The sequence below is a fragment of the Sinocyclocheilus rhinocerous genome, unplaced genomic scaffold (genome assembly GCF_001515625.1).
Source record: "Sinocyclocheilus rhinocerous isolate Xijiao unplaced genomic scaffold, SAMN03320098_v1.1 scaffold12, whole genome shotgun sequence".
NCBI classification, from domain to species: domain Eukaryota; kingdom Metazoa; phylum Chordata; class Actinopteri; order Cypriniformes; family Cyprinidae; genus Sinocyclocheilus; species Sinocyclocheilus rhinocerous.
Window position 1 is genome coordinate 270,071 of NW_015626394.1, and position 26,174 is coordinate 296,244.

The window sequence follows — 26,174 nt, forward strand, 5'->3', positions numbered from 1 at the left end:
AAAAAAAAAAAAGACAATAAAAGCAAGGTTTTACCGAAGAATATCTCCGTCATTGAGTTTAAGCAACACACTGTATTGGCGGAACTCTGCTTCATTGGGGCAGTACACCTCCTTAGTGTCTAAGTCTTGATACATCTCCTTTAGACTCTGCAGGCATTTTGTCATATTCTCATTGTTGATCTTTGCGTCAAAAGACATCATGGGTTCCTGGCAGAGGTGATGGGCGCAGTGAATGTGGAAACGGGTACATTTCTCAATGAGTGATACTGTTTCTGGATCGCAAAGATGCTGCTGGGTAATGTCCTGCAAGAGAGGTTTAGACATATGATTATTACAAAAAAAGACATAACGGCAACATAATATTCGCATTTTAAATCAATCAGTTTTAAATATTTTAATTAAAATCAACAGTTACACACCTTAGAAATAAGGCCTTAGATCAAGCAATTCAAGTTGTTATGCCCACCTTACGAATTCCTCTGGTTCTGTTCCAGACAAAGTCATACCAGTCACGGTAATTGCCCTCACCCTGGTCCATAATCTGAGTTACGAGGTAGTCCATAGTCATGCTTAGCACAGGAAGTGGTCTAAGCTCATGAGGGAGAGGTTCTTCCTGATCGGCCGAAGACCTGCTATACTCTTTGATGGCAGCAAAATGATCCACCTAAGCAGAAGGGGAGGATTTAGTCAATTTACTCAAAAAGTAACCAATGCATTCAAAGCAAGTAACAGTGTACTATAAAAACATTAAAGGCTTCCAAACATAATAATATTTATCACTTTAATTAATATTAATTACAATAAATAAAGTGAGTTGTCATTTTAACTCTGCCACAAAACATTAAACTCCAATAAAAACATTTTCCTTTCAGATCATTACTGGACTGTATTATGATCAACACAAACCTTCTCTGTATCTGGAATAACCTCAAAGACGCTCAGCTGGTTGCGGGTTTCTCTCATATACCGCTCTTTCTCTGGGCACATATCAGGGCATGTTCCCACAAACACTTTGGACATATCCAGGTCTGTTCTTTTGGGTCGAGCTTCAGAGACAAAAATATATTTTTTTGCCCAATCATTTATATTCAAATATAAATATAAATAAAACAAGCAGCATAAATAATATTATATCACATACAATATAATTGTATAATTCTATACTAATAATAATACATGCTGCATTTACTTTATTATAAGTTCAGTACTAGATTGTATCAGAGCCAATTAAGGCTTTACCTTGCCGTAAAATCTTGTCTCTCTGCTCTAGGAGGCGGTATCTCTCCTCTGCTGTTTCAGCCACCTGACCAATCAGAGGCTGCAGTACTGAGGGCAGGTTAATAATAGGTCGTTCTACGCTCCGCTCCTCTGAGACTGAATCCAGTGGTGCCTCAATCTCAAATTGGAGTATTTTAGCAACAGCCGATTTTTGGATTGGAGAGCTATAACATAAAAACCACATGCAGAAATAAATAATTAGGCCAAAAAGAATCATGCAAAAAGACTGTTTGATATTACACGTCTTAAATTACCTTTTAGTAAGGGAGCTAGTGGTGCTGATGGGCACTGCTCTGGTAAGAGGCTTACGACTAGGGGAGGACTGCAAAAGTGCAGCACCAGATTCTGAGTCCCCTGTCAAATCTTTGACTTCTGAAAGTCTAGCAGCCTTTTCACTTGGACCTGTAAGTGACAATCACTTCATAAGCATGTTTATGTATGTATGTATGTATGTATTTGTTTATTTATGTTTTAACGCCATATCAGCAACAATGGCTATATTAATGGCAACATTAACAATATCATTTCAATACATAATTTACAATAATATAACATCTTCTTAAGAAACTATCATTATACAAAAACTGTCTTCTAGTATATTTTCTGAATAACATTGTTTATTGTTTATAATTTAAAATTGGACATTCTATTAAAATGTTTTACATTCAAAATATTATTGAACAAGTCACAGACTGGTTTCTCTTCTCCTTTCAATAAATATGAATGAGTGAGTCTTGAATGTCCAATTCAACATCTTGTATATACAACTTCATAGGCATAATAGCATGAAAGTTAACATTTAGTTAACATTAGTGCTTCTGCTTAATTAAGACCAAAACAAGGTATAAAATCACATTTACACAGCATATCTCCAACATTTTTTTCAGATGTTCATCAGTCTAAAGCAAAGAAAAAGCTATCATGTCCTAATTTTCTGTTAGCTCCTGTGTTGTTAAATTAGATTTGTATTGTAACTTTTAGCAGCAGCAAAAAAAATAAATAATGCAAATGTGAAAAAGTGAACTTGACCTCAAACAAGTTTAGTAGGGCCGGATTTGCTTCAGTGGAGATTTCAGTTCGAAGCAATACCAAAGATTATATAATTGGAATATTTGAATAAATGTTCTTTCTACATTTTTATTCTTCAAAAACACTGTTAGTGCATTCATTGATAATGCATTATTTCTTTATATCATATTTTTGTCAACAATATATTTTAATTAAAATAGTTAAATTATCAAAACATTTTTCATCTTTCTTTTATTATACTGATTAAATAAACGCTTCATTTTCAGCAGTAATTCTATTGGTGACATTAACAAGAACAGCCTTTTGAAGTTTAACAGTCCCACAAGGCCAAACCAAATTTTGACTTAAATTACATTAATTGCACTGTCATGGTACACATTAAATATTACATTTAATAAATTAAGATTTTTACTTAATTTAATTAAACAGCAAACAAACTTCTAAATAGTACTGTTACTCACTTTGCTTTTTTCTTTGCCAAAATATGTGAATTTCAGTCCTCTGGAATAGCTTTCCTTTCTTTTTGGCTTTGGCTGCAGATGCCTGGAAGGCAAGAGAGACTTCATCTAAACAATCACAAACACATACATTAAATGTAACTACTTTTGTGGTAATGAGCATTTTGTACTATGCATTTCACTAGACATGCTCACATGATCTTGGAAATGCACAATGGCCAGATTCTTCTGAGGCCTGCAATAAACCTTAAGCACTTTCCCAAAGTGCCCAAAATGCTGTATGACAAGGTCCTTCTTGTTGAGGTTGGGTGGGATGCCTTTGCACTGTATAACAGTGGCATCAGTAGGAGAGAGACCAGCCAAACTGTCTGTGCTCTCCTTTCGAGAAGCACGTCTACCTGGAGTGTGTGTCTGTGGTTCAGGCATGAGTGCTACAAAGACAAGTGATCACAACAATGTTAGCAAGAAAAATAATTTCAAAATAGCTTAGGATAAAAATTAGGGATATTATAGACCCATATTGTAGACTTTTTTTTAACATTTATCAGATTCAGTCTATATTGAATATTTAATTATGAATGTTTTTTTTACACCTTTTTATTTTAAGAACACCAATAATTAAATAACACTTTTAAACGTAATCATCAACAAATCTCAAAATAAATATCCATTTTTCATACTGTACATCATAATGTTGTGATGTCTAAATTCACTTGTAGCTTGTAGGTTTTTGTTATTTACTTAATTCACTTACTTTAATTTACCTTCAAAATAGTAAAGAAATAGTACGGAATATTTATATATCAATCAATAACATGAAAATAATCTAATTTTAATATTGGTGCGCTCCTGAAGAAAAATCACAAGAGAAGACATGTAACTTACAAACTTCCTCTGCTTTTTTCAGTACTGTGGAAGCCTGCGATCTTGGAGGTATAGTGGCCACATCTCTGGCTGGACCAGGTGGATCTGGTCTATCTGGAGGATGATCTTCTCTCTTCACTGGAGTGACTTTGGATTTCATTAGCTCAGACAATGCATTGAGAAAAAGCCCTCCAACCGGGCCACGAGTTCTCAGCAGCGGGCGTTTGGCAGGTTGTCTTGGTCCATCTGCACCAGTCTCACTATTGCTTTTAGTTGCATTTGGATCATCCGGCTCCTCTTTACGTTTTATGCCAAAACCCACAAAAGCTGTTTCTCCTCCACTGCTCTGTCCATCAGCTGCTCTATCCTCCGTTCTTTGTGGGGCTTCAATTTTTGGGACCCCAAATCCAAAGGATCCAATGCCAGTACCACCAAATGCAGGCATTTTGGTATCTGATTGAGACTGAAGGGTCTGTGCTGTGAAGCTGAAGGTAGACGGAGTCGTGGGCTGAGAAGCAGGCGTACTGCTGCTGGAAGGGTTGGCTGGCTGAGAAAAGGTGAACTGAATGCTGCTGCCACCACCGAGCGTCTCCTTTTGTGAAAAATTAGCATTAGAAAATGAGACAGAAGGAGCTGCTGCTGGCTGTGAGAAGCTGAAGCCCAGAGCGCTTGGCTTTACGCATGAGAACAGTGAACCACTGGAGGAATTCTCCATTGTACTAGTTACGGCCTTGGACGATCCAACAGGTTCAGAGGCTGAAGACAGATTTGAGCCGGGAGGTTCGGGGCTGACACTGAAAATAGGTTTGAAAACGGCATCATTGGGTGGCTTGAAACTAAACTGGTTCCCACCAGTGGGATTATCAGTCCTACCCCCTGTTGAGGAGCTGGATGTGGCAGTGGGTACAGAGAGGGCAGAAAGCTGACCAAAACTGGGCTGGTTGGTAACAGTGCTGCTGAAGCTGGTCAAAGATTGCGTGGCACTGGAGGAAATACCAAATGCAGAAGGCTGACCAAAAGCAGAGGTCTGATCAAAAGCAGACATCTGATTCTGTCCTGTAGCTTGAGAATATGAAGGCGGTGGTTGTCCAAATCCAAGTGTGCCTTGACCCAAACTCGACTGCCCAAAGGCCGGGGCTGTTCCCAGAAAAGAGAATGATGATGGCTGCCCCAATCCTTGTGATAACCCACCTGTCTGGCCAAAAGTAGGTGTCTGGCCAAAGACAGAAGACTGTGGCGTTGGCTGGCCAAAAGCTGGCTGACTAAAAGCAGAAGGTTGTCCAAAACCAACACCCTGTGCGGGGTTCTGCTGGGCATAGGACTGAAATGGGTTTCCAGACTGATTACTGTCGTTTGGTGCATGAAAGGCAGTTTGTGACCTACCAAAAATGTTTGAAGGATTCATGATGGCTGGAACAACAACTGTTAAGATTTACTGATGTGATACTGAGCAAATCATCAGCTGGTCATTACCAACATCCTCTGAATCCTCTAAAACAAAGATACAAAACAGTTACATATGACTTTCCAGTTAATCTAAAACCAAATGTGAAATTATACATACAAATAATGTCTGCATAATATGTGCAAACCCAAATTAAACATGTTTTTAAGAGCTCAAATAGGAAATGATAAAGACGAAATGCTGCTCTAAACACTGAACGCTTTTAACTTCGCAAATTCCCAAAACCAACCACCTGAATACTAATAATATTTGTATGTATTTAATTTATCTACATTATATATGCAAAAAGTCAAAAACACTCAAATCGAAAAGAAACAAAAACTGCAAATACTTGCAATGGTGCTGTTCTCGTCGCAGTCGGACAGTTATGTTTATCTCTCTTCTTCGTGAACTGGCGCCTTGATTCAACGCGAGTCGCGGGCGATTGCGGCCTCTACAGGCAGGCAAAGAGCATGACACCATTAGATGACGAGAAGTACTGGAGGTGAATGGGCTAAAATGAATGAACCTTTACCTTACAGAATTCCACCCAAAAAAAAAAAATTTATTTTTTTAAATTAAATAAATAAACCATTTTATCCATTTAGGTTTTATAATATGCAAATTAAATAATAGATATGTACAAATGAGAAATATACTATTAAGATGTCACAACTATAGGCCTGAAGTCACTTCAATTTAGATTTATGGTGATTTAAATATTGTGGAACAATATATATATATATATATATATATACACACACACACACACAAAATGAAGTTTAAAAAAAAAATCTAAACATACAAATGTGTATTTGTCAAAGGTGATACATTAGTCATTTCATTTGTTACATAATTTCATTAGCTTAATTTCTATCAGTTGTGTTCCAATATTTATCTTTTGTAGTAATAAATTATAAATATCCACTATTTCCCTTCCACTAATACTGAACAATAACACAAAAAGAGAGATTTTAGATTCATATATCATTTAGTTCATATAATACATTAATATATGTCAGTATAATGAAATACAATCCACAACAACAATTTAATGGCAAGAGTTATACAAAATATGGTGGGGAAAAAAGTATTTTTCACAGTGTTATACAGGGTCCTTTATACTGTATATCCCAAAACACAATAGAATTACATCCAGACAGAGGTAAAGAAGTTGACATATTCACATGATTCACACTAGCTGATCATTTTCATATACACAGGCAGCTTATATCTTGCTGAAACATTGGTATTCTTTAGCTATGGTTCAGAAGATGTCTTCTGTCTCTCCACAAAGTGGAGGTTAACCTGTCTGTCTGGCACAAGCACTGTCCGATTGAGTGAGTGAACCTCACCTACAGTTGGGTCCGGTCTGATTTCAAACAACTTGATTAGCTGGAATGAAAAGATACAATTATAAATCACAATTTATAATGTCATATAACTGTCTGGCACAAATTCAAAAATAATTGTCTGTATTTCTTACCCTTGCCAATGCCAGATGCAACTCCAGTTCAGCAATGCGACGGCCAACACAGCCTCTGACTCCAAAGCCAAATGGGATTGACCCAAATGGGTTGGGTCTTGTTCTGCCATCTCTGAGCCAGCGGTCAGGTTTGAACTTTCGTGGCTCTGGGAAGACTTTCTCATCATGGCTGATTGCATAGTGGCACAGAGTGAATGTTGTCTGTTTAAAAAAACAGCTGATTTAGTGATGCTAATTTCTGAACTGGCAACCCTTTTTTCATCCTAACAACATGGAGACAATTTACCTTTTTAGGGAAAAAGTGTCCACCAATGACAACATCATTTTCTGCAATAAGACGAGAATTCATGGGTACCACAGGGTACATCCTGCACATGAAATTACAGAGATTATAATATGCAGTTATACACCACTTGTCAAAAGTTTAGAATAATTAAGATTTTTCTTAATGTTTATGAGTCTTTTATGCTATATATATATATATATATATATATATATACCACAAAACCAGTGAATTACCATCAATTAATATCGATTAATAATAATGGTTCTTTTTATCAATAGTTTTTGCAGCTTAATATTTTTGTTGAAACCGTAACACATTTTCTCAGGATTCTTTGTATCATGAACTTAGACTCCGTGGTTCCTCCCACTCACCACCAGAGGGCTCCCTCACCTAAGTACTGACTTTTTTGTTCTGGACTAATTTTGCAATAAACCCCATACCTGGAACTGAATGCCACCCCCTGTCCTGTTTGTATTTCTGCTGCTTCTTTTAATAAAGCCACAAATGGATCACAACTCTGTTGTCCCTTTGTTACAGAAGACTTCACCATCCACTGATCCAGCGGTGCTTCTTCAGCTGACTAATGAAATCTCTGCTTAGTCAAGCGTACTAGCTGCAAATCAACAGCAACTCAATCGATTAACATTGTTAACAGAGGAGCTAGTAAAGACGCTACAACATCTTCGTTTATCCATGCCAGTCCCGTCAACACCACCAGCTAGCTCCGCGGCTAAAACCAGCGCGGAGTAGCGGTCCTGTGTCAATTCAGAGGACATTCCCGACATCTCACTCATTGTAGAGTTCCATAGGACCCATCCAGATAGACCTACCCCTTGACCTTGAGGAAGACCCCAGCATGGATTGCCTCCTCACGTCAGGAGCCACTTGCAGGAGGGGGGCTCTGTCACGAACATGTCTTCTGTGGTTCCTCCCACTCACCACCAGAGGGCTCCCTCACCTGAGTATTGACTTTTTTTGTCCTGGACTCCATTACCCATGATACCCATACCTGGAACTGATTGCCACCCTCACCTGTTCCCCATTTCCCAGACTATTTAAACAGCTCACTTACATCCACTCCCTTGCAAAGCCTTGTTTTGCCCTGGCTGACATTTCTGAGCATTCCATTGTTTCCTATTGCCTTGCCTGTGTATGACTCTGGACTTGTTACCTTGTTTCTGACCCTTGCTGCCTGCCTACTGATCTCTGCCTCGATTGTTTGGATACTGTTTATGATTGTTCGCTGCCTGTATTTTGACTATGACTCTGTTTTGTCTTGGATATTGTTACTGCTGGTGTTCGACCCTGGCCTGTTTGTATTTCTGCTGCCTCTTTTAATAAAGCCGTAAATGGGTCCAATCTCTGTTGATCCTTCGTTACACTTTGACGAATAGAACGTTCAAAAAACAGCATTTACTAGAAATAGACATTTTAAATAAATGCATTCATTTCTTCTTTTTTATCTTGCTCAACCCAAATTTTTATATGGTAGGATATTACAGTTTACATGAAAACATTAAGCTGCGCAGCTGTTTCCAATATTGATAATAAGAAATGTTTCTTGAGCACCAATTCAGCTACTTTTTATGATTTCTGAAGGATCATGTGACATTGAAGACTGGAGTAATGACTGTTGAAAATTCAGCTTTGCTATTACAGGAATAAATTACATTTAAAAATATATTCAAATAGAAAACTGTTATTTTTAAATTAGAATAATATTTCACAATATTATTGTTTTTACTGTATTAATGATCAAATAAACGCAGCCTTGGTGAGCATTAAAGACTTCTTTTCCTAGCATCCAAACATTTGACTAGTAGTGTATAGTATACGCCGAATTTGCTTTTCGGGTTGGCCTCTGTCAAATCTTATTTTGACTTCTCAAAGATGTATTATATTACACAACATAATTCTCAACCTTAATGCTTCCTTGATGACAGCTTTGAGGTAAGGCATGCTGTTCACTTCCTGTGCAGTTGGGATTCTGTCGCCCTTTAAGACTCTGGTTACATCCTGATACAGAGCCTCTTGAGCTTCTGGATCTCTTGAGAGGAGATACAGTGCCCACAACATAGTGTTGGAGGTCTAGAACATGACGAAGAACAAATATAATTTCAAAACTCATTTACATATTTTGCTTAAATATAGTCAAATATACATTAAATGTCTCTTACTGTGTCCACTCCAGCCAACAGCAACTCAGAAATACTTCCATAAACGTCTTTACTGCTCATCTTGACATTGGAAAGCAGGTAGGTGAGATACTCCCCAGCAACCTCCTGATTTGCATCCACGCGCTTCTGAATGGCCTCCATCTTCATGTCAATCATTTTTCTGGCTATGCGTAATCCATAAGTACAATACATCATCAAACTGCAAAACATGCCTGTATCTCTTGTAGTCTATCTGAAGAAGATGCGTGAATTAATAAGCTTACCAAATTTGAATATGCCCTCCCAGCCATTAATGTACCACTGCCAAAATGGCAAGTAATTGCGAGTCCAGTTTGGCAGCAACACCACAGGCATGCTGTAGGTGAACATTTGTGCAATAGAATTAATGAAATTTTGTGTCTCGGCAGGAATCTCCTTCTCCAGGCAGCCAATGCGTGTCTCAAACAGAATGGAAGAGATACCTGAATGAGAAAAAGATCAGTAAAGAACTTCACAATTTTTGTGGGTAAAAATTGTGTTAAATTGGCATGCACATTAATTATAATAATAATATAAAGACTATAGTTTGTTTCATAAAATGGATGGATAGTCATGACTTTAGCCATGGTAAAATCTATGATTTTTGTTGTATGCAGCATTATTTCAGGGATCATATAGCCTAGTAGAAGGATGCCATTTAGTCAACTTTCTAAATGAAATTACTCAATGAATAATAAAACAATAACAATAAATCTTTCAATACTTTAAACTATTTTATTAGGTTTTAATAACAACATACATAATATTTCCATAATATTTTAATATGCAGGCAAATGTTTGATAAAAACAATAATCCCCACAAGGACAAGCTGTATTATGAATATTTGTGGTCAGTAAGATTTTGTTGAAACAAATCAATACATCCATTCAGCAAGGCTGCATTAAATTGATCAAAAGTGACACTAATGACAATTATAATCTTACAAAAGATTTGTAACATTCTATTCCAAAGAGATGCAATACCTTTGAACTTCCTATTTATAAATGTTATTACAAATAATGATATATGTTGTTTCTTTTAAGCAGTTCTTTCACATAGTAGTGTCAGGTAAGCTCCTAATTATCCTCAGAGGAACACGTAGCTATTAAGGGCATTGTGACAAATCAGGTACATCCTTGGGAATCTGTAAGCAAGTTGTATCTTCTGTTGTCTGATTTGATCTCATTTTAAGTGCTTATGGAAAGGAAATACCTTCAAGGGAAAAGCGATAAAGCTCATTGGTCATGTTAGAGACCAGATCACCGGTGGGGCTCATCTGCCGCAGATAGTAAATCCGTTTGATGAAGTCTGTGACCACCGCATTGACCACATCTCCATACTGCACGGAGTCCTTTGGATGCAGCATGCGTTTGTTCAGCACTGTCCGCAGTTTGTACCATTTCTCTCTTTCTCTGTTGAAGAACATATTGTCTTTTCAGAAGGGCAACAATAAACGGCACAACTTGCTAGAGTTCATAAGTTTACATAATGTCACACGGCTACATAAGCCAAATGTACTTTGGTCTTATAAAATCTCCAGACATGACTAGTCTTGCAGAATGTTTGTTACAAAACAAACCTATATTACAGATACAGAGCAACTGTGTCAAAAGTTTTTTACTCTGTGAAAGGGCCGTAGCCGATGCCTTTCATGTCACGGTACTCTGTCCACAAAGTCATGTCTCCTCTGGAAGGAAACTTCTCATCTTTTCTAAGGAGTTCCTCCAGTAAGTCCACACTGTTTATTGAAATGGCTTGGAAGTTTCCAGCATTCACTTTGTACAAAGGTCCATAAACCTGGTTTTCATATAACTGGAGAGATGAAAACAAGTGGTGAAGAACAAAGAAGATGTGCTAATGAAGAAACATCTGGTTGATTTTGAGATAAATTGCATTGTTTCAGAGCAACATCAGACTGGGATCACAACAAGTATACTGAATTATGTAAAAGTGTTCAATTATACAAGACAGTTGTTTCCTTTCTATTCGATGTCCTTAAAGGTAAAAACAGTGACAGTCTGAGTACATAAAGGGAGGCATAAATCATTTACAGTCACATGATAAACAAACTATGGCTGTGGTATCTCTCTGTACCTGCAGCTCATGCATGCGATTCAGGTACCCTTTAAAGATCAGTGTGTACAGCATCCTAAAGGTTTTGATCTCTGGGAGGTCAGCCACAGTCTTGAGCTTCCTGTGGCTGTCCTGGACAGTGACAGAAGCAGCAGCATTATCCATTGCCCCTCTCCTGATGTCCGTGGCCACTGTCATGCGCCTCAGAAAACCGAATCCGAGCCTTCTTTCTGCAGAGCTCACTGCAAAACGAACAGCCATTATGGAAGTGGGGAGAAGAGTGAGGGAAACACACTGATAACATGGGAGGGAGAGGGAGGTGGGGCAAAGCCTCTCTAGTTAACCCTTCACTATCTGCTGTAAAGTAATATTGTGTGTGGATTAATGTTTTTAAAGGTGAAACACCATTATCATGCACATAATGATACTGTAAGAACATTGCCATCAACTGGAAAATTTTCTCCCTTTTAAAAATGCCAAACCTTTGTCTTTCCTCACAAAAAGCTGCTCTTTTTCATACAATGAAACATTTGTTTTCATGTTTTCATACAAAAACGGCTGTCCCTGGTCCCCATACTTTTTTTTAAATAACAGCAGTGGGAATATTCTGCCATATTTCTCCTTTTGTGTTACACCACAAAATAAGGTCAGGCAGATTTGGAATTACATTGAGGGTGAGGAAACAATGAAAATGTTCATTTTGGGTGAACTATCTCTTTAACATTCACCTTTCTTCCAATTCCTACAGGGCATAGTGAACAAACGTAAACAAAAGGTTTTGAATCCAGGTTTTCCTTGAAAGAAAATTGCTGTTAAGTAAATTTTTTTCTTTCAATCACCTAAGAAGGTTAGACAACGTATATAATATTGATGTTATGAAAAAAAAAAAAAGTTTCGCTCTAAGCAAATATTACGTCTCACTTACACAATTACTGTAAATGAAACACATGACTGTAAACAATGGGAAAGACAATTAGTGCATGATAAACAGCGCATCTGTTGTTGCTTAACCAATAACAATAGAAAAAAATTCACAAATTTTTCACAAGTTGGATTTTATTACTCCAGTGTGTAACAAGCCTTTATCCAGGTGTACATTTCAAAGAATGATTCATTCATTCTGTAAATCACTCGCCTGTTGCTCAGTCTGCATCTTACAAAAGTCTGTAATGCCTGTATAGTCTTCACTTCTTCATCTCTGCAATGTTTTTGATGGAGCCAGCCGGGTCTGTCTTATAGAGCATGAAGTGTCCTTGCACCTGAGCAGCGCTGAGTTCTGGGTGTGCTGCCAGCGCTTGCTCGGCAAACCGCTCAGCCTCAGCTACAGACTCCTGAGGGTAAAACCTCCGGAACATCTGAGTCAGCTGCCAGTGAGAGCAGTAGCCCACATACTGCTTCAGATCCACACGGCCAGGTCGGACAAGAGCTGGATCAAGTCTTCAGCACACAGAGGAGAAAAAAAGAGAAAGGGGAGAAAAGAAAACAATACCATGTTATAACAAGGAAAGCACAGGCGTTCATGACTATTGGGTACTTCATTCATTATTACTGGATTAAAAAACTGCAAAAAGAAATATTTTAAGATAAACTAGAGCATTATTTATTAATGACTGAATTAGATTTTTTTTAAACATATAAAATATATATATATTTTATATATATATATATATATATATAAAATATAAAATCTTGTTTGGTCTCGTACTGTATCGTGTACCTTGTCAGTGTCGTGCGCTTTGCTTGGCCATTTGTTAAAAGCGTCTGCTAAATGACTAAAAGTAAAGTAAAAGTAAAATATATTTTACATATTAAACATATATTATATTGATTTTATATATTAAATATATTGTGTATATATAAAATATCATACACATTTTAATAATTATTCAATTATCTGCTCAAATCTGCTTATCACTACCTTGAACTGTAAAACACAGTTTATTACCACTAATCTTCCTTGTGTTAAAAACAAAAAAGTTATGCACAATGAACAAGTTGCAGTATTGAGCTTTACCTCTCAATGAAATTAGTTGTCATAAACACAATTCGGGCCTCTGAAGATGCCACTCCGTCCAGAGCATTCAGAAGTCCACTGAAAGTGAGCCTTCCCATGCCTTGATAGGCCAGCGGATCTGTGGGAACACATGGCAAGGAAGATTAAATGAGATCAACAAGAGCAGAAATATTCCATGGTGCTGTTAATGCCATGGCTAGAGACCAATCTATTATTATAATTAATCACATGTGATTGTAGTTACATTATATTACAAACAGACAGTGAGAATTCAGAAGCACAACAGCCTGTGAGACATACTCTCTGTGGGAAGCAGCTCCCGGCTGACGAAGGCTGCATCCACGTCCTCTAGCAGGATGATGCTTTGCTGTGGAGCGACACTCAGCAGGTGGTTGAGGCGATCGTCAGACAGGCTGCGGTCACTGAGACTCATCAGACAGATGCTGTAACCCAGCTCGCCTGCTAGCGCAGTTCTGAAATACCAGAAGAAAGGTAAGACTTGGGACTTGCAGTCATATTATACCATTAAAAAAAATCAGATGTTATTTGCACAGAAGTATAAAAATAGCAACTTATACTATTTGCATTTTGTCTAGTAATAGATTATTAGAGTTAATAAATACATACATAAATACATAATATTACAGGTATATGTAGTACTGTTCATAAGTTTGCAGGTCTCTAAGATTTGTAACATTTTTTTAAAGAATTCTCTTTTGCTCACCAAGGCTGCATTTATTTAATAATAATAAAAAAAACAGTAATATTGGGAAATATTATTACAATTTAAAACAACTGCTTTCTACTGTAATATGCTTTAAAATGTAATTTATTCCTGTGATGCAAAGCTGAATTTTCAGCAGCCATTACTCCAGTCTTCAGTGTCACATGACCCTTCAGAAATCATTCTAATATGCTGATTTGGTGCTCTAGAAACATTTAATATTACTATCATCAATGTTGAAAACAGTTGTGCTGCTTAATTTTTTTGTGGAATACATTTTTCCCAGGATCCTCTGATGAATACAAAAAAGTTCAAAAGAACAGCATTTATTTAAAAAATGGAATACAACTCGGTCCTCTGAGATTTATATTAATATTGTTGTAACTTTGTCTGTCTGCACCAGACTAATCTACACTCTGTATAAAAACTATACTTTATAAGACACTATTATTCATAGTAACATCAACTGTAAACAAAGCAACTGTGCTCACATAAAGCTGCTCTTTCCGCAGCCTGGGGGTCCATACAGCAGATATCCCCTCCTATATGGAATGCCTGATTGAAACATATTCAACAACACATTTGGAATACAAAAATAAAACACAAAATAAACAAAAAAGCAATACTTTTTAAATTATTACAAAGATTTCAAATTACATTAGAGGCATGCAGGCATTTTTTTTTCCTGATATGCAAGTATGAAAAATTTATTTTTTCACCTCTGTCAGTGTACCACTTAGGATTGCCAATGAACTCCTTTACATCATCCACAATCCTCTCTGCCACACCATTCTCTAGCACTACGGAAGACAGTGGTCGCCGTCGCCTTGGAAACCCAAATGGCCTCCACTCTGCTCCAAGTGCAGTGTACATCACAGTTCTGCCCTCTTCCTGCTTTAAAGCAAGTTCACGTGCTGCATGGACACAGAATCAATCATTAAGACTGCAGCATATTTTTAAAGAATTCAGCTGACAGTCTTTAAAACTATACATTTGAAGTTAATATAACATTTCACAGCAGGTTCACAACACTGCTGAGTGAAGGAAAAATGAATAAAACACAATCTAGCCGCTCATACCTTCTTGAAGTATGTTGAAGAATATTTGTCGGTCTCTGCCCAGAGCAGTAAAGGTGACGGACTCCCAGGGCGTTCCAGTGTGCAGGTCCACCATCTGCTTTTCCCTGGTCCTCTCCACTCTGATCCACTTCCTGCCATACCTGAAAACACAAAGCCTCAATCAGAGAGATGGACAACTATGTGTTGGATTGATTTCTGAGAGAAAGTCAAATCAGCAGCACATTGAATGTAAACTGCCCAAAGTAACATCACAATATATTCTGATCTTACCAAATGATGTGGTTGCCTGGACTTGGATGGAAGTCAAACTGTGTATGGACTCGTCCACTCTCATGCTGCATGTATGAGGTCTCTACACTCAGATGCTGGGTGTGTTTGGCATGTTTAGTGATCCAGCTTAAGAGCCAGTGATAACTTTTATCTCTGCTTGGGACCTCCAGTGTGATCATGTAATTTCTCCTAAAGAAGACCATGCCAACCTGTGCCCCCTTTCTGGCAACTGCGAGTGCTGTACCGATACCAACTAGTCCAAATCCTGCCCCAAAGTAAGGGTTGTCCTTCAGGGCTCCAATAAAATCTGACAGGGTCATGATGAAGGTGTCTTCAGGATCTCTTATTCAATCTGGAAAAGCCTTTTTGTCCCTTCATTGCAATATGCAACCTACATTCACAGCAGATGAGGTGAAATCATTTTAATTTTAATTTTGATGAGAGATTGTTGAGATTGATAAAACGTTATGCCAAGCTGTCAACTGACCAGGTCTATCTTTTTATTTAAATAAATGCAGATTTAAAAAGTCTCTATACTTACGGCAGAGCAAATATCAAACCGCACTTTAGAAACAACATTCTTTCTGTTAGCTTAAAAGAAACGAAATGATGCGAATAAGATGCAACATAGCAAACCCTTTCTACAGTAACCCAGGTTGCAAAGTGAACAAATCGTTCTTTTGAGTGAGTCGAATCTTTTCAATGACTCGGTTGAAATGGTTCACAAATCAATCCCACTTTAAACTCGTTTAATTTTGAACCGGTTCTTTCAGACCAACTGTTCAAAAGAACCGATTCACTCAAATTAAATGAGCAAATCACATGGCGACCTCTGCGTTGTTTCCGTTGTTCAGGGAAATAGTTCCGTATGAACCGTGTTTCACATTAATAGTTCCGTTGTGACTGATTACGACGCAGTCGCGTTATGACACTTTTAGGTATTCTTATGAACAACTGTCTGTATATCTTGTGTTTTTTTTTTAAAGGATTATTCTCCACTGTGTATACAAAATTATGTCAAAATTCATTTTCCTCTTTGAACAGAAAAAGCCCAGAAATGACGCTGCTTACATTGTTTCCATCCACACAAGTGAAGGTAATTTCTTATTATATAATTGAAGTAATAAATAATGTGTATAAACATAATAAAGCATTAATGCGCTATCACGTTTATTCGTCTCTTGATGATGACTATATTCGAGTAGTTTGCTTTAACTGAACACATCTTCTGTTCCTTGTGGATGCGTTGTTTATTTGTTTGTCAGAGCAAATGAAACACTAACCTCCGCGCAGGAGGTCCAAATTTGTTTAATAAAAACATTTTTCCAACAAAACATGTTCACGTAATATTTAACGCACTGGATTAATTGCTTTATGTCCTTAATGTTAACAGACAAAAACACTCCGCTCTTTCAGTCTCAAGTCTGGTATTCCAGAACCCTGTTAATCACATTTTGAACTCATTGGTGATGCAGAACAGTCGTGTTGCCCTGGGAGACGGAAACTCTTCATGGTCCTGATGCTGTAATAGAGTTTTACCCCTCTTGAGAGTTGATTTTATCCCTCACTGACTAATGTACTGTGGAGTTTGACCCAAATATGGACCAACAAAAGCCTGGATGTGATTCAGAACAACTCAAGCATGTGGAAAATAATGCAGCAGATACACCGGAAGGTAAAATACAACAATACTTAGAAAACCACGTTTAATAAATTATATATTATATATGTAAAATGTAGTCCTTTGGCATGCATGGGTCTCTGGAATATTTTATTTCGATTGGTCAGTTGTTAGATTAACATCCCTTTTAGATTAACAGCTTTGGCAGCTCACAGATAATAAGAAGTGTATTATTTTCTTTGTTGTAGCTTTGTCTCCGTTGAAGGGGATGGATATGCCTGTTCAAACTAGAAGCAAGAAAAGTGTAACCAAAAAATTAAAAGCATCAACAAAAAAGGGGAAAAAATGTGCTACCATTAGCCAAGAAAAGTTTCCATCTAAAGGTAAATATAATAAATGAGATGTAATTAAAATAATTATAATCCCAGGTCTGACTTATGCCATCTTTCTGTTTAGTGGGACATGTTGCAGAGGGCACTGAACACATGTTTCGCACCCACATCTGCTCTGAATGCAGACGCTGCTTCAAGACTCGCTCCCATTTGATAGAACATATGCGTATTCACTTTCCCGACCCCAGTCTGCAATGTCCCACCTGCAAACACCACTTCACCAGTAAGAGTAAGCTGCGCGTCCACATGCTGAGAGAGACGGGACAGAAAATGCACCGGTGTCATCTATGTGAGTATGGAGCGGTGGAACGTAACTCTCTGCGACGACACCTCGCCGGCGTTCATGGGCATCAAGAAGATGATGCTCCCAATGGAGAGCTCTTTAAGTGCCCAACTTGCCAAAAGACTTTCAGTCAGAGTCAGGCATTAAAGAGCCATATGAAGTCTCACAATAAGACACAAGATGGACAGCCGTTACCTTGCTTCCATAACGGCTGCTCATTTCAGTGTACAGAAAAGAAGCGGCTTCTAAAGCATGCGTTAAATGCTCACCAAATTGAAGCCGTAGAGTGCCATCATCACGCCTGTGGCGCCTTCTTCGGGAGCCTAGAAGACATGGAGAAACATTTGCGCACACATCAGGCTTATCACTGCCCCCATTGTGACTTCTCATGCTCAAACAAGAGCCTTTTTCAGCAGCACAAAAGGCAAGGACATCCAGGGAATCAAGAACTGAACTGTAGCTTCTGCCCTTTCACAACCCTCAACCCTGTAGATTTCGATCAACATGTTGGTCACTTTCATGCCAGTGAGAAAACACACCACTGTGAGCAGTGCAGCTTTGTAACAGCTCACAAAAGAGTTCTGAAAAGACACATGCTAATGCATACTGGTAAGATATTCAGTTGCTCTACTTAGTTCTTATAAGTGTTTATAGGTATAGTTCACTCAAAAAAAAAAAATTTGGTCATCATTTATTCAGTCTTGTTATTTCAACCCTGTATTATTTCTTTTTTTTTCCATGAAAAAAAATCAAAATTGGATCCTGATTGATTTATACTGATTTAATTTATACAACCTGTGTGATATTTTCAAAGTATTCTGAAGTCATACAATAGCTTTGTGTGAGGAACCAAATTAATTTAGGTATCTTCCCCTCTGCTGTAAATATCAAATTTCATAGCATTTGCACAACAGTATAGTTTAGCTGCAGCAAACGTGTAGGAATAAGTGTACTTCGATTACTTTTCTGATACTTTTATTGTGTTTTTTGTCCTTTAGTATATATCATCTGCTTTCATTCTGTGGAAAATAGCAGGTTGGACATCTTCGTTTGCATTTCACACAGGAAAGAATATTATATAGGGTTTGAAATGATATATGAGTGAGAAAATGATGACAAAATTTTGATTTTGGAATTAACTATTCCTTCAAAATTACTCATTGGCCATTGATAGACAGATAACGTTTGTATTTACAGGTGAAAAGCCCCACAAATGTACTCTATGTGACTTCAGATGTCGTGATGAAACATACCTTTCAAAGCACATGCTGACACACTCTAATGACAAACAGCACATGTGCTCAGAATGTGGATATGTTACGAAATGGAAACACTACCTCAGTGTCCACATGCGTAAGCACGCAGGAGATCTAAGGTATGTACCTTGTTGAAATAAAAATATGATAATAAAAAGAAACATTTCTGTTTACTGATCTACCACCTCACATCTCTCTCAGGTACAAATGTAATCAGTGTCCATATCGTTGCCATCGCATTGACCAGCTGAACAGCCATAAACTCCGTCACCAGGAGAAATCCTTGATCTGTGAGGTGTGTGCGTACTCCTGCAAGAGAAAGACTGAATTGCGCAGCCATATGCAGCTCAAGCACTCCACAAAGGCAGATCCTCAACCTCCTGTTTACCAGTGCAAGTTTTGCCCTTACACCACAAAGTACCGCCAAGCCCTGCATAGCCACGAGAACTGCAGGCACACCCGGACACGCGTGTTCCGCTGCGCACTTTGCTGCTACACCACATTTAGCAACACCGGCCTCTTCCTGCATAAAAAGAAATCCCACGGATATGTGCCTGGAGATGTGGAGTGGCTTGAGAAATATGCACAGAAAGAAAAAGAGCAAAGCTCTGTGGAGTTGACGCACAACTTTTTCTCCAAAACCACAGTACCTCAGACTTCAAATTCAGAATATAGGGAAGAAGATGACTCAAAAGATATGTCTGTAAATGATCATGAGAATGAAGCAATAGCAGCCACTATTGGAGGAACTGAAGAAATTACTTTAGTACAGCAGGCCAGACTTGATATTGAGTCTGCAAGAGAAGAGGCAAGTAATCTTTCTGAAGGACATCCAAATAATGAAGAACAGTGTGGCTCCCCACTTTTTACTTCCCAAACCAGCCAGAGCAGCACACAAATCTTACTTGCAGAGACAGTAAATATACACAACACCGCATTTGATGCCCACTTCGGGGGCTATTTTGAATCTCACACATTGCAAACAGTCCACCGGAACTTCCCACAACCATCAGTTGATGATGATGATGACAATGCAGCTTACTTTGAGGATCAAAGTGACTCTGAAGACCTGCCACCATTGGAAGAAACTGAAAGGAGCAGGGAGGAACTCCATCAGGAGAAATGTGTAGAGGTCTCAGCTTCTGAGACTCGCTTGCATGTCATGAGAAAACAGGATAAAGACCAGGCTGAAGCCCTTGTACTAGAGGGCAGGGTGCAGATGCTTGTCGTCCAGACACGTGACAGTATGTATCAGTGTAGCCGCTGCTCCTATGTGACCAGAAAGCAGGCAGCATTAATCCGGCACTGCAAGTCGTCCTGCCAGGTCATGAAGGCAGGACTACGCTGCCAGGACTGCGGCATGCAGTTTAAACAGCAGCGTTCTTTGAACACCCACCTCCGTAAGTGCCGGTCACTGCTGAGGCACAGAAAGAAGTCTGTTTTCACTAGCACTGAAGGTAAATCAGGGAGTTGTGAAGGTAGTTCAGGGAGTGCTGCATCTATGCAGGTACAGAGTACAACTCTTAAATCCCTCACAATGCATCCTGAACCTGTTGAAGTCACTGATTCTACAGATTCAAGAGTACAAGATTCAGCTGAACCTGAAGGCCCACTGTCTCCTATCATAGCTGATAAAGTAAATGAGACTGATTCACTGACAAGCACAACCAAAGGATGGCAGGCAATTGTGAGGAGTAGAAACAAGCTAGCAGAAAAGGAGGGATTGGTAAATGATGAGATCTCTGGGTATATTGAAGATGATGGTAGGTATAGTTGCAGAAAATGTCCTTTCTCATCTGTTAGGAAAGTCACAATAGATCGGCATTGCGCAACATGCAGTGGAAGCACCCATAAGGTACATCTGGCTGAAACGGGAGAGCAGTTTGAGCAAGAAGATAATCCTAGTGACTCAGAACATGATCAGGAGGAAGATGGGGCAAATGACTCAGAAAGGGATTCAGTGGAAGAAGAGAGACCCCAAGACCCCAAACCTCGTTTCTCATGTCCCAACTGTCCTTTTCTCTGCCACCAAAAGAGAGCTCTAGCAAGTCATCAGATAAAGGGCTGTTTAAAACCAGGTGAAATACAGTGTCCACAGTGTTCATTTGTTGCCAAATCGGAAAAATCTCTCAATCATCATATCCTAGGTCACAAGAAAGAGAAGAAGGTTATTAGAGGTAAAATATCCGGCAACCTGCAGTGCAATCTTTGCTCCTTCACCTGCATGCAAGAGCGTTGCCTGACACAGCATGTTGCTGTGAAGCACGAGGGAGTCCGTCCTCACCAATGCCGCTTCTGTTCATTTAGCACAATCCGTCGCTACCGACTTGAGGCCCATGAGTCCATGCACACAGGTGTTGGGAGGCATAGCTGTGAACTCTGTGGCCAAACTTTCGGCACCACGTCCAGACTACGCTTGCACCATCAACGCATTCATGACAAACAGGCAACGCACTTCTGTTCACTTTGTGACTACAGAGCTTATAACCTCAATGACATCAACCGCCACAACTTGAGCTGCCACACTGGTGATCTTAGCTACCACTGCAGCCAATGCAATGCACGTTTCAGCTCCGACGTTGCCCTGAGGCAGCATTCCAACCGAGCACATCCAGATGCTAACAGCTTGTCTTGCACCCAGTGTAGCTTCACCTGTGGCTGCCAAGCTGCTCTCAAAGCGCATATGCAGCATGAACATTCTGAAATCAAGACGAAAGATCCTCAAAATGGTACAGAAAAACAAAGTAAGATGTCCATCACCCATCAGTGCTCGGTTTGTTCCTTCAGTACCCATAAAAGACTCCTTCTGGTCCAGCACATGTTAGATGAGCATGAAGATGGACCAGCAGAGGAGAAAACTCTGAAGTGTGATGTCTGTGGTTTCTCTTGCACCCACAAAGTGGTGTTTGACCAGCATGTGCGCTCACATGGAGGAACCTGCCTCTTTAAGTGCACTGAATGCGAGTTTTCCACCAAAAACAAACAGAAGATCACCTGGCACATTCGAATCCATACAGGAGAGAAACCTTACCGGTGTGAGAAGTGCAATTATGCATGTGCTGATCCTTCAAGACTGAAGGTATGAAGAACTATTATCCAAGATAGTGATTAAAGGTTTGGGTATTTGGTTTTTACTATCCAGTTCTGTTGGTGTTTCCAATTTAATTTAACTCTCTTTATTTTAGTATCATATGAGGATTCACATGGAGGAACGCAAGTATCTCTGTCCAGAATGTGGCTACAAATGCAAATGGGTCAACCAGCTGAAGTATCACATGACAAAACATACAGGTAGCTATGTGCTATAGTCTAACTTACTCTAATTGTAAATTACTTGCACACCTTGATGTTTATCCTTCTTTCCAACAGGTGCCAAACCTTATGCATGTGAGGACTGCGAGTACCGCACCAACCGTGCCGACTCCCTGCGCATCCACCGGGAGACACGTCACAGAGACGTGCGTTCCTTTATATGCGAGAAGTGCGGAAAGGCTTTCAAGACACGCTTCCTCCTCAAGACACACCAGAGAAAGCACAGTGAGGAGCGACCTTATGTGTGCTCTATATGCCAAAGGGCGTTCCGCTGGCCTGCGGGTCTCCGCCATCATTACCTGTCCCACACAAATAAGCTGCCATTTTACTGCCTCCACTGTCCCTACCGGGCAAAACAGAAATTTCAGGTTGTAAAGCACCTTCAGAGACATCACCCAGACTTGCCTGTTCAAGATGGTGTGGGTAAAGACCAAGAGGCCTCTATGAGTACACAAAAGACCTGGATTAGGGAAGAGGAAGAGAGACAAGAGGATGGGCAAACTGCTTTAGAGCACATGCAAACAGCAGGGGATATTTAGCCGTGTTTCTGTATGCATTTCAATTGACATTTCTTTGTCTTATGAAAGTATTACATGTCATTATAATCAAAACCCTCATTCAAACCACACTGAATAAATATTTTTACGATATATTTATTCCTGTTTATTCCTTTAAAACAATATTTAGCTGGGAATGTACATACATAATGGAAATAAAAGAGTCATTTACTTTGAACACTTGCTTTCGGGTTATTTATAAAAGGCACTATACCATGCTCAGTTCCTTTAATTCAACCATTCTGCCTTGACTGTATAACCTTCAAACAGAAAAAAAATGCATTTGATTTTTTTTTAACAGTACACTCAGCATTGCATAGGTAAACAACTAAAAATAAAATTAGCTTTTACCGAAAAAGCTTTTCTGCACCGTTCTTGGAGGTCTATTCTGACAGCAAGGCTCTACTAACACCATGCAACTATAGAGGTACACATAATAAATAATGCCAGTTGCTATACTTTTTTTGTTTTAATGCAAGTACTAGTTATAAAATAATATTTTGGTTTGTTCAAGTTATTGCCAGCATTTGATCAAGTATTTTTAAGCAAAGCACAAGATAAAATGTTTTCTCTACCTTTTTAAAGCAAACTACAGATTTGTCTGAAAAATATTAGCTCTTCAGAACACGTTTCAAGCATTGCAAATAAAACTCCTAGAATTGTGAAATTACAGCTCTGTGATTTTGATATGAACATAGATGGAGGATGGATGGATACTCGTTCCGTCTTTGGACAACAGATGCACATGACGATATCCTGTAAAAAGAAGCTTTTTGTTATTTGCAAGAAAGCCAAACTAACTTTCAATGATTTTAGAGTATACACATAAAGACGCTGGGTCTCATTCACTAATAATATTAATAATACTAATCTTATGTGAGCCGAAATGATTTTCACACAAAATTGTTCTTATCCCTCGTTCTAATGTTGAGTAATCCAGATTATTCTAAATGAGAGAGCATATGTTTCAATTGGTTCTATGTTTTATCTTACATTTAGCAAAAAAATTAAGAAAGAAAGTGCAGACTTATTTATAAATAAGGATTTCTGTGTGGAAACATTCACACAGGCAGTGTTTGTTTGGTTAGTGAATAAGACCCTGTTTTTTAAAAAACTGTATTTCAATATAGGACTACCTGGTTGAATACAGGTAAAAGGTAGAGTATATTGCCCTATGAAGTCATTCCTTGATGCTTTATCATAGTCTTCAACTACAAAACGCACCAGTGCCAGCTCAGGGGTGTGGATTGTGAACTGTAAGGTTTCATTCCAATGTGGGTTGAATCCTGTCCAGATTTAAAAAATTAGAAAAATCACTGCAAGCAGCAGGACTTAAACAGGATTCCTATGGTTTGTAAAATTATGGAAACTTGTCATCTTAACAGGTAATGTCTGTTTCCACATTATTAAACTTACAACCACATATTACATGCGTATGCATGTGAACAACATGCACAATTTCCATTTGTCTCTCATGTAATGATTTGGCAACACTACAGACCAATTAATTCTTACTTCCTCACCATTGTTGTCAATGTATTTGGTCTCCTGTTTGACTTGATCCAAAGGAACGCCATAAATTTCCACCCTTACCAGGGGGTCTACAATGGACCAATCTTTTTGCTTTACTTTAGGGAGCTGTTGTCCACTAATAACCTAAAAAAAAGAGATGAAAACAGAAAGAATCATCAAATAAAATCTCAAAATAAACTTGCAGAGGGAACATGAATATTGTTTCATACCTTAACAGAGAACAGTAGAGGGTGGTAATCTTCACGTTCCTCAGGATTTTCAGGATAAAAGAGTCTCTCCTTTTTGCGAAGGATCTCAGATTTTAGGATGTAGCCACTGCATCCATTCTGAGTAAACAACCCATCATTAAGATCCATTTCCACCCCTGCTGTCTGGAAGTTTAATGCCACTATGAATTAGAAACATATTAATAGGTAAATACACACTGGCCACTTTACAACACATTAGCTGTTTCCCTGCTTCTCTTTACACAGAGCGTTTTTATGTCTGCCATGCTCACATTCTTTCACTTTATAGAATTGACATAATGGTGTGTAATATAATATCTACCATACTAACCAATCTGGCATCCCATGTTCCATATGTCTACTGGACAGTAATTTGATGAATCCGTTCTCATTCCACTTGGATACACTCTTGTCAGCTGCCTGGTGTTATGCAGCACAAAATCTGAACCTGACAGACAAAAAAATGAGAATTAATAATACAAAAATGTAATTATTCTAGCATAATGGTACAATTTCTATTTCAATATTTTTTTTAAATATTTTATATAGAAAGGAAACATACAGGCTTGGAACAATATGAGGTTAAACATATTCAAACTATCCCTTTAAAAATAATTTCTTACCTGCTTCCTTTGAATATTTACGGGCTTTAGACTCGGAGAATGACGACATCTCATTAGGCTTAGCAGACATGCGGGAATGCTCAAAGCTGTGGAAATGTATGCTCTTACAGAACATTAGGTCTGAGAGCTCCTTGCATAGATTTTGCTTCGATTTCTACGTGGGGCAAAAGTGAACAATGTTGAACAAGGGGGTGGAAAACACTGACAGACCTTTTCCTCAGTTTCTCAGTATTTCCACTGGTAGCCTACCTTACTATCTGTTGGCAGACTCTCTGATGCCGGACTGTCCTTATTCATTTCTGCTGCCTCGTCCTCATCGCTGACTTCACCTGTGGGGCTCTCTGACTCGTTTCCAATCTTCTTTCCTTTCAACAAGATTTTCCTCTTAAGTGCCTGAAAGAAATGAGGCAACAAATATTGTAAAAAAAAATAATAATTATATAATATATAATTCAAACAATATACACAGAATAATTTAAAATGTAAGGTTATTTTTATGTACAGTTTTATGTGAAAATGCTTCTATTTTGCACTTTTCTAATTGATAAAAAAAAAACATTTTCATTACAAATTATATCATCTGCATAACAATCTCAGTGAGAAGTTGAAAAATTGGCATTGTACAAACTTTTTTTTTATTTCGAGATTTAAATGAGAAAATACCAAACTCAATAGGCCTCATTTACGAAACGAACGTACGACAGAAAATTTGGCATACGGTCGTTTCAACGCAAAACTTGGAATTTATCAGTATGGACGTGAGCGGTGGCTACGATCAAATCTCACGTCTGGTCTCAGCTCATGTACGCAAGTTTTTGAGTTACCTGAACGCGCAGCATAGTAAATACCAGGCACGTGCAGAGGGGGTTGTGGTGGGTGCTTGAGCACCTGCCCCTTTTCACCTTGATGCCCAAAGTGCCCTTTTGTCAAGGCAATTATTATTTTATTTTTTTGTAATTAAAGGGATATTTCACCCAAAAATGAAAATTTGATGTTTATCTGCTTACCCCCAGGGCATCCAAGATGTAGGTGACTTTGTTTCTTCAGTAGAACACAAACGAAGATTTTTAAAGGGGTCATAGGATGCTACATGCACTTTTACAAGTTGTTTGAACTGAAATGTGTGTTGGCAGTGTGTGTACACAACCACCCTATAATGATAAAAATCC

The 26,174-nt window shown here is 38.5% G+C and overlaps 5 protein-coding genes across 10 annotated transcripts in view; 1 reads left to right on the forward strand and 4 right to left on the reverse strand.

The window, feature by feature from the left end:
- Positions 1–5,493, reverse strand: part of mcm3ap (minichromosome maintenance complex component 3 associated protein) — an 18,146-nt gene extending 12,653 nt beyond the window's left edge. For 2 of the 3 annotated variants that reach the window (XM_016519963.1, XM_016519945.1), the window contains exons 1-9: positions 5,426–5,493; positions 3,651–5,120; positions 2,961–3,196; positions 2,769–2,850; positions 1,533–1,680; positions 1,240–1,442; positions 907–1,046; positions 467–664; positions 35–303 (exon numbers count right to left, since the gene is read on the reverse strand). In XM_016519963.1, coding sequence (XP_016375449.1) covers positions 35–303; positions 467–664; positions 907–1,046; positions 1,240–1,442; positions 1,533–1,680; positions 2,769–2,850; positions 2,961–3,196; positions 3,651–5,034 — 2,660 coding nt within the window. In that variant the 5' untranslated portion in view covers positions 5,035–5,120; positions 5,426–5,493. Of the gene's footprint in view, positions 1–34; positions 304–466; positions 665–906; positions 1,047–1,239; positions 1,443–1,532; positions 1,681–2,768; positions 2,851–2,960; positions 3,197–3,650; positions 5,121–5,366; positions 5,404–5,425 lie in introns of those variants that run through there. The other variant, XM_016519953.1, reaches the window with a different exon arrangement.
- A 642-nt stretch (positions 5,494–6,135) lies between these two features.
- Positions 6,136–11,382, reverse strand: LOC107714212 (sterol 26-hydroxylase, mitochondrial-like). Its single transcript, XM_016519993.1, has 9 exons — positions 11,136–11,382; positions 10,663–10,853; positions 10,254–10,453; positions 9,286–9,483; positions 9,023–9,186; positions 8,767–8,933; positions 6,846–6,927; positions 6,560–6,760; positions 6,136–6,468 (listed from the first exon to the last, which is right to left on the reverse strand). Exons 1-9 carry the CDS (start codon positions 11,373–11,375, stop codon positions 6,334–6,336), a joined length of 1,578 nt encoding a protein of 525 aa, XP_016375479.1. The 5' UTR covers positions 11,376–11,382; the 3' UTR covers positions 6,136–6,333.
- A 786-nt stretch (positions 11,383–12,168) lies between these two features.
- On the reverse strand, positions 12,169–15,894 carry LOC107714219 (mitochondrial chaperone BCS1-like). Its single transcript, XM_016520006.1, has 8 exons — positions 15,743–15,894; positions 15,202–15,592; positions 14,932–15,071; positions 14,572–14,766; positions 14,344–14,407; positions 13,429–13,601; positions 13,129–13,246; positions 12,169–12,551 (listed from the first exon to the last, which is right to left on the reverse strand). Exons 2-8 carry the CDS (start codon positions 15,519–15,521, stop codon positions 12,299–12,301), a joined length of 1,263 nt encoding a protein of 420 aa, XP_016375492.1. The 5' UTR covers positions 15,522–15,592; positions 15,743–15,894; the 3' UTR covers positions 12,169–12,298.
- Positions 15,895–16,088: 194 nt separating this feature from the next.
- LOC107714222 (zinc finger protein 142-like) lies at positions 16,089–22,718 on the forward strand. Of its 3 annotated transcripts, XM_016520021.1 has the most exons (9): positions 16,089–16,139; positions 16,246–16,297; positions 16,638–16,876; positions 17,071–17,205; positions 17,279–18,106; positions 18,695–18,872; positions 18,955–21,832; positions 21,939–22,044; positions 22,123–22,718. In XM_016520021.1, the coding sequence occupies exons 3-9, from the start codon at positions 16,801–16,803 to the stop codon at positions 22,602–22,604; spliced, it is 4,683 nt and encodes a 1,560-aa protein (XP_016375507.1). In that variant the 5' UTR covers positions 16,089–16,139; positions 16,246–16,297; positions 16,638–16,800; the 3' UTR covers positions 22,605–22,718. The 3 variants fall into 3 exon arrangements, with proteins under 3 accessions (XP_016375507.1, XP_016375514.1, XP_016375522.1); XM_016520028.1 differs by having other exon boundaries at positions 16,107–16,297; XM_016520036.1 differs by having other exon boundaries at positions 16,107–16,297; positions 16,677–16,876.
- Positions 22,719–22,812: 94 nt separating this feature from the next.
- plcd4b (phospholipase C, delta 4b) overlaps positions 22,813–26,174 on the reverse strand; it is a 9,731-nt gene continuing 6,369 nt past the window's right edge. Inside the window, exons 11-18 of one of the 2 annotated variants that reach the window (XR_001636970.1) lie at positions 25,255–25,398; positions 25,006–25,159; positions 24,714–24,830; positions 24,365–24,543; positions 24,146–24,278; positions 23,759–23,908; positions 23,198–23,378; positions 22,813–22,882 (exon numbers count right to left, since the gene is read on the reverse strand). Coding sequence is in view for 1 of the 2 variants with exons in the window: in XM_016520046.1 (XP_016375532.1) it covers positions 23,290–23,378; positions 23,759–23,908; positions 24,146–24,278; positions 24,365–24,543; positions 24,714–24,830; positions 25,006–25,159; positions 25,255–25,398 (966 nt within the window). In the remaining variant the exon portion in view is untranslated. Of the gene's footprint in view, positions 22,883–23,197; positions 23,379–23,758; positions 23,909–24,145; positions 24,279–24,364; positions 24,544–24,713; positions 24,831–25,005; positions 25,160–25,254; positions 25,399–26,174 lie in introns of those variants that run through there. The other variant, XM_016520046.1, reaches the window with a different exon arrangement.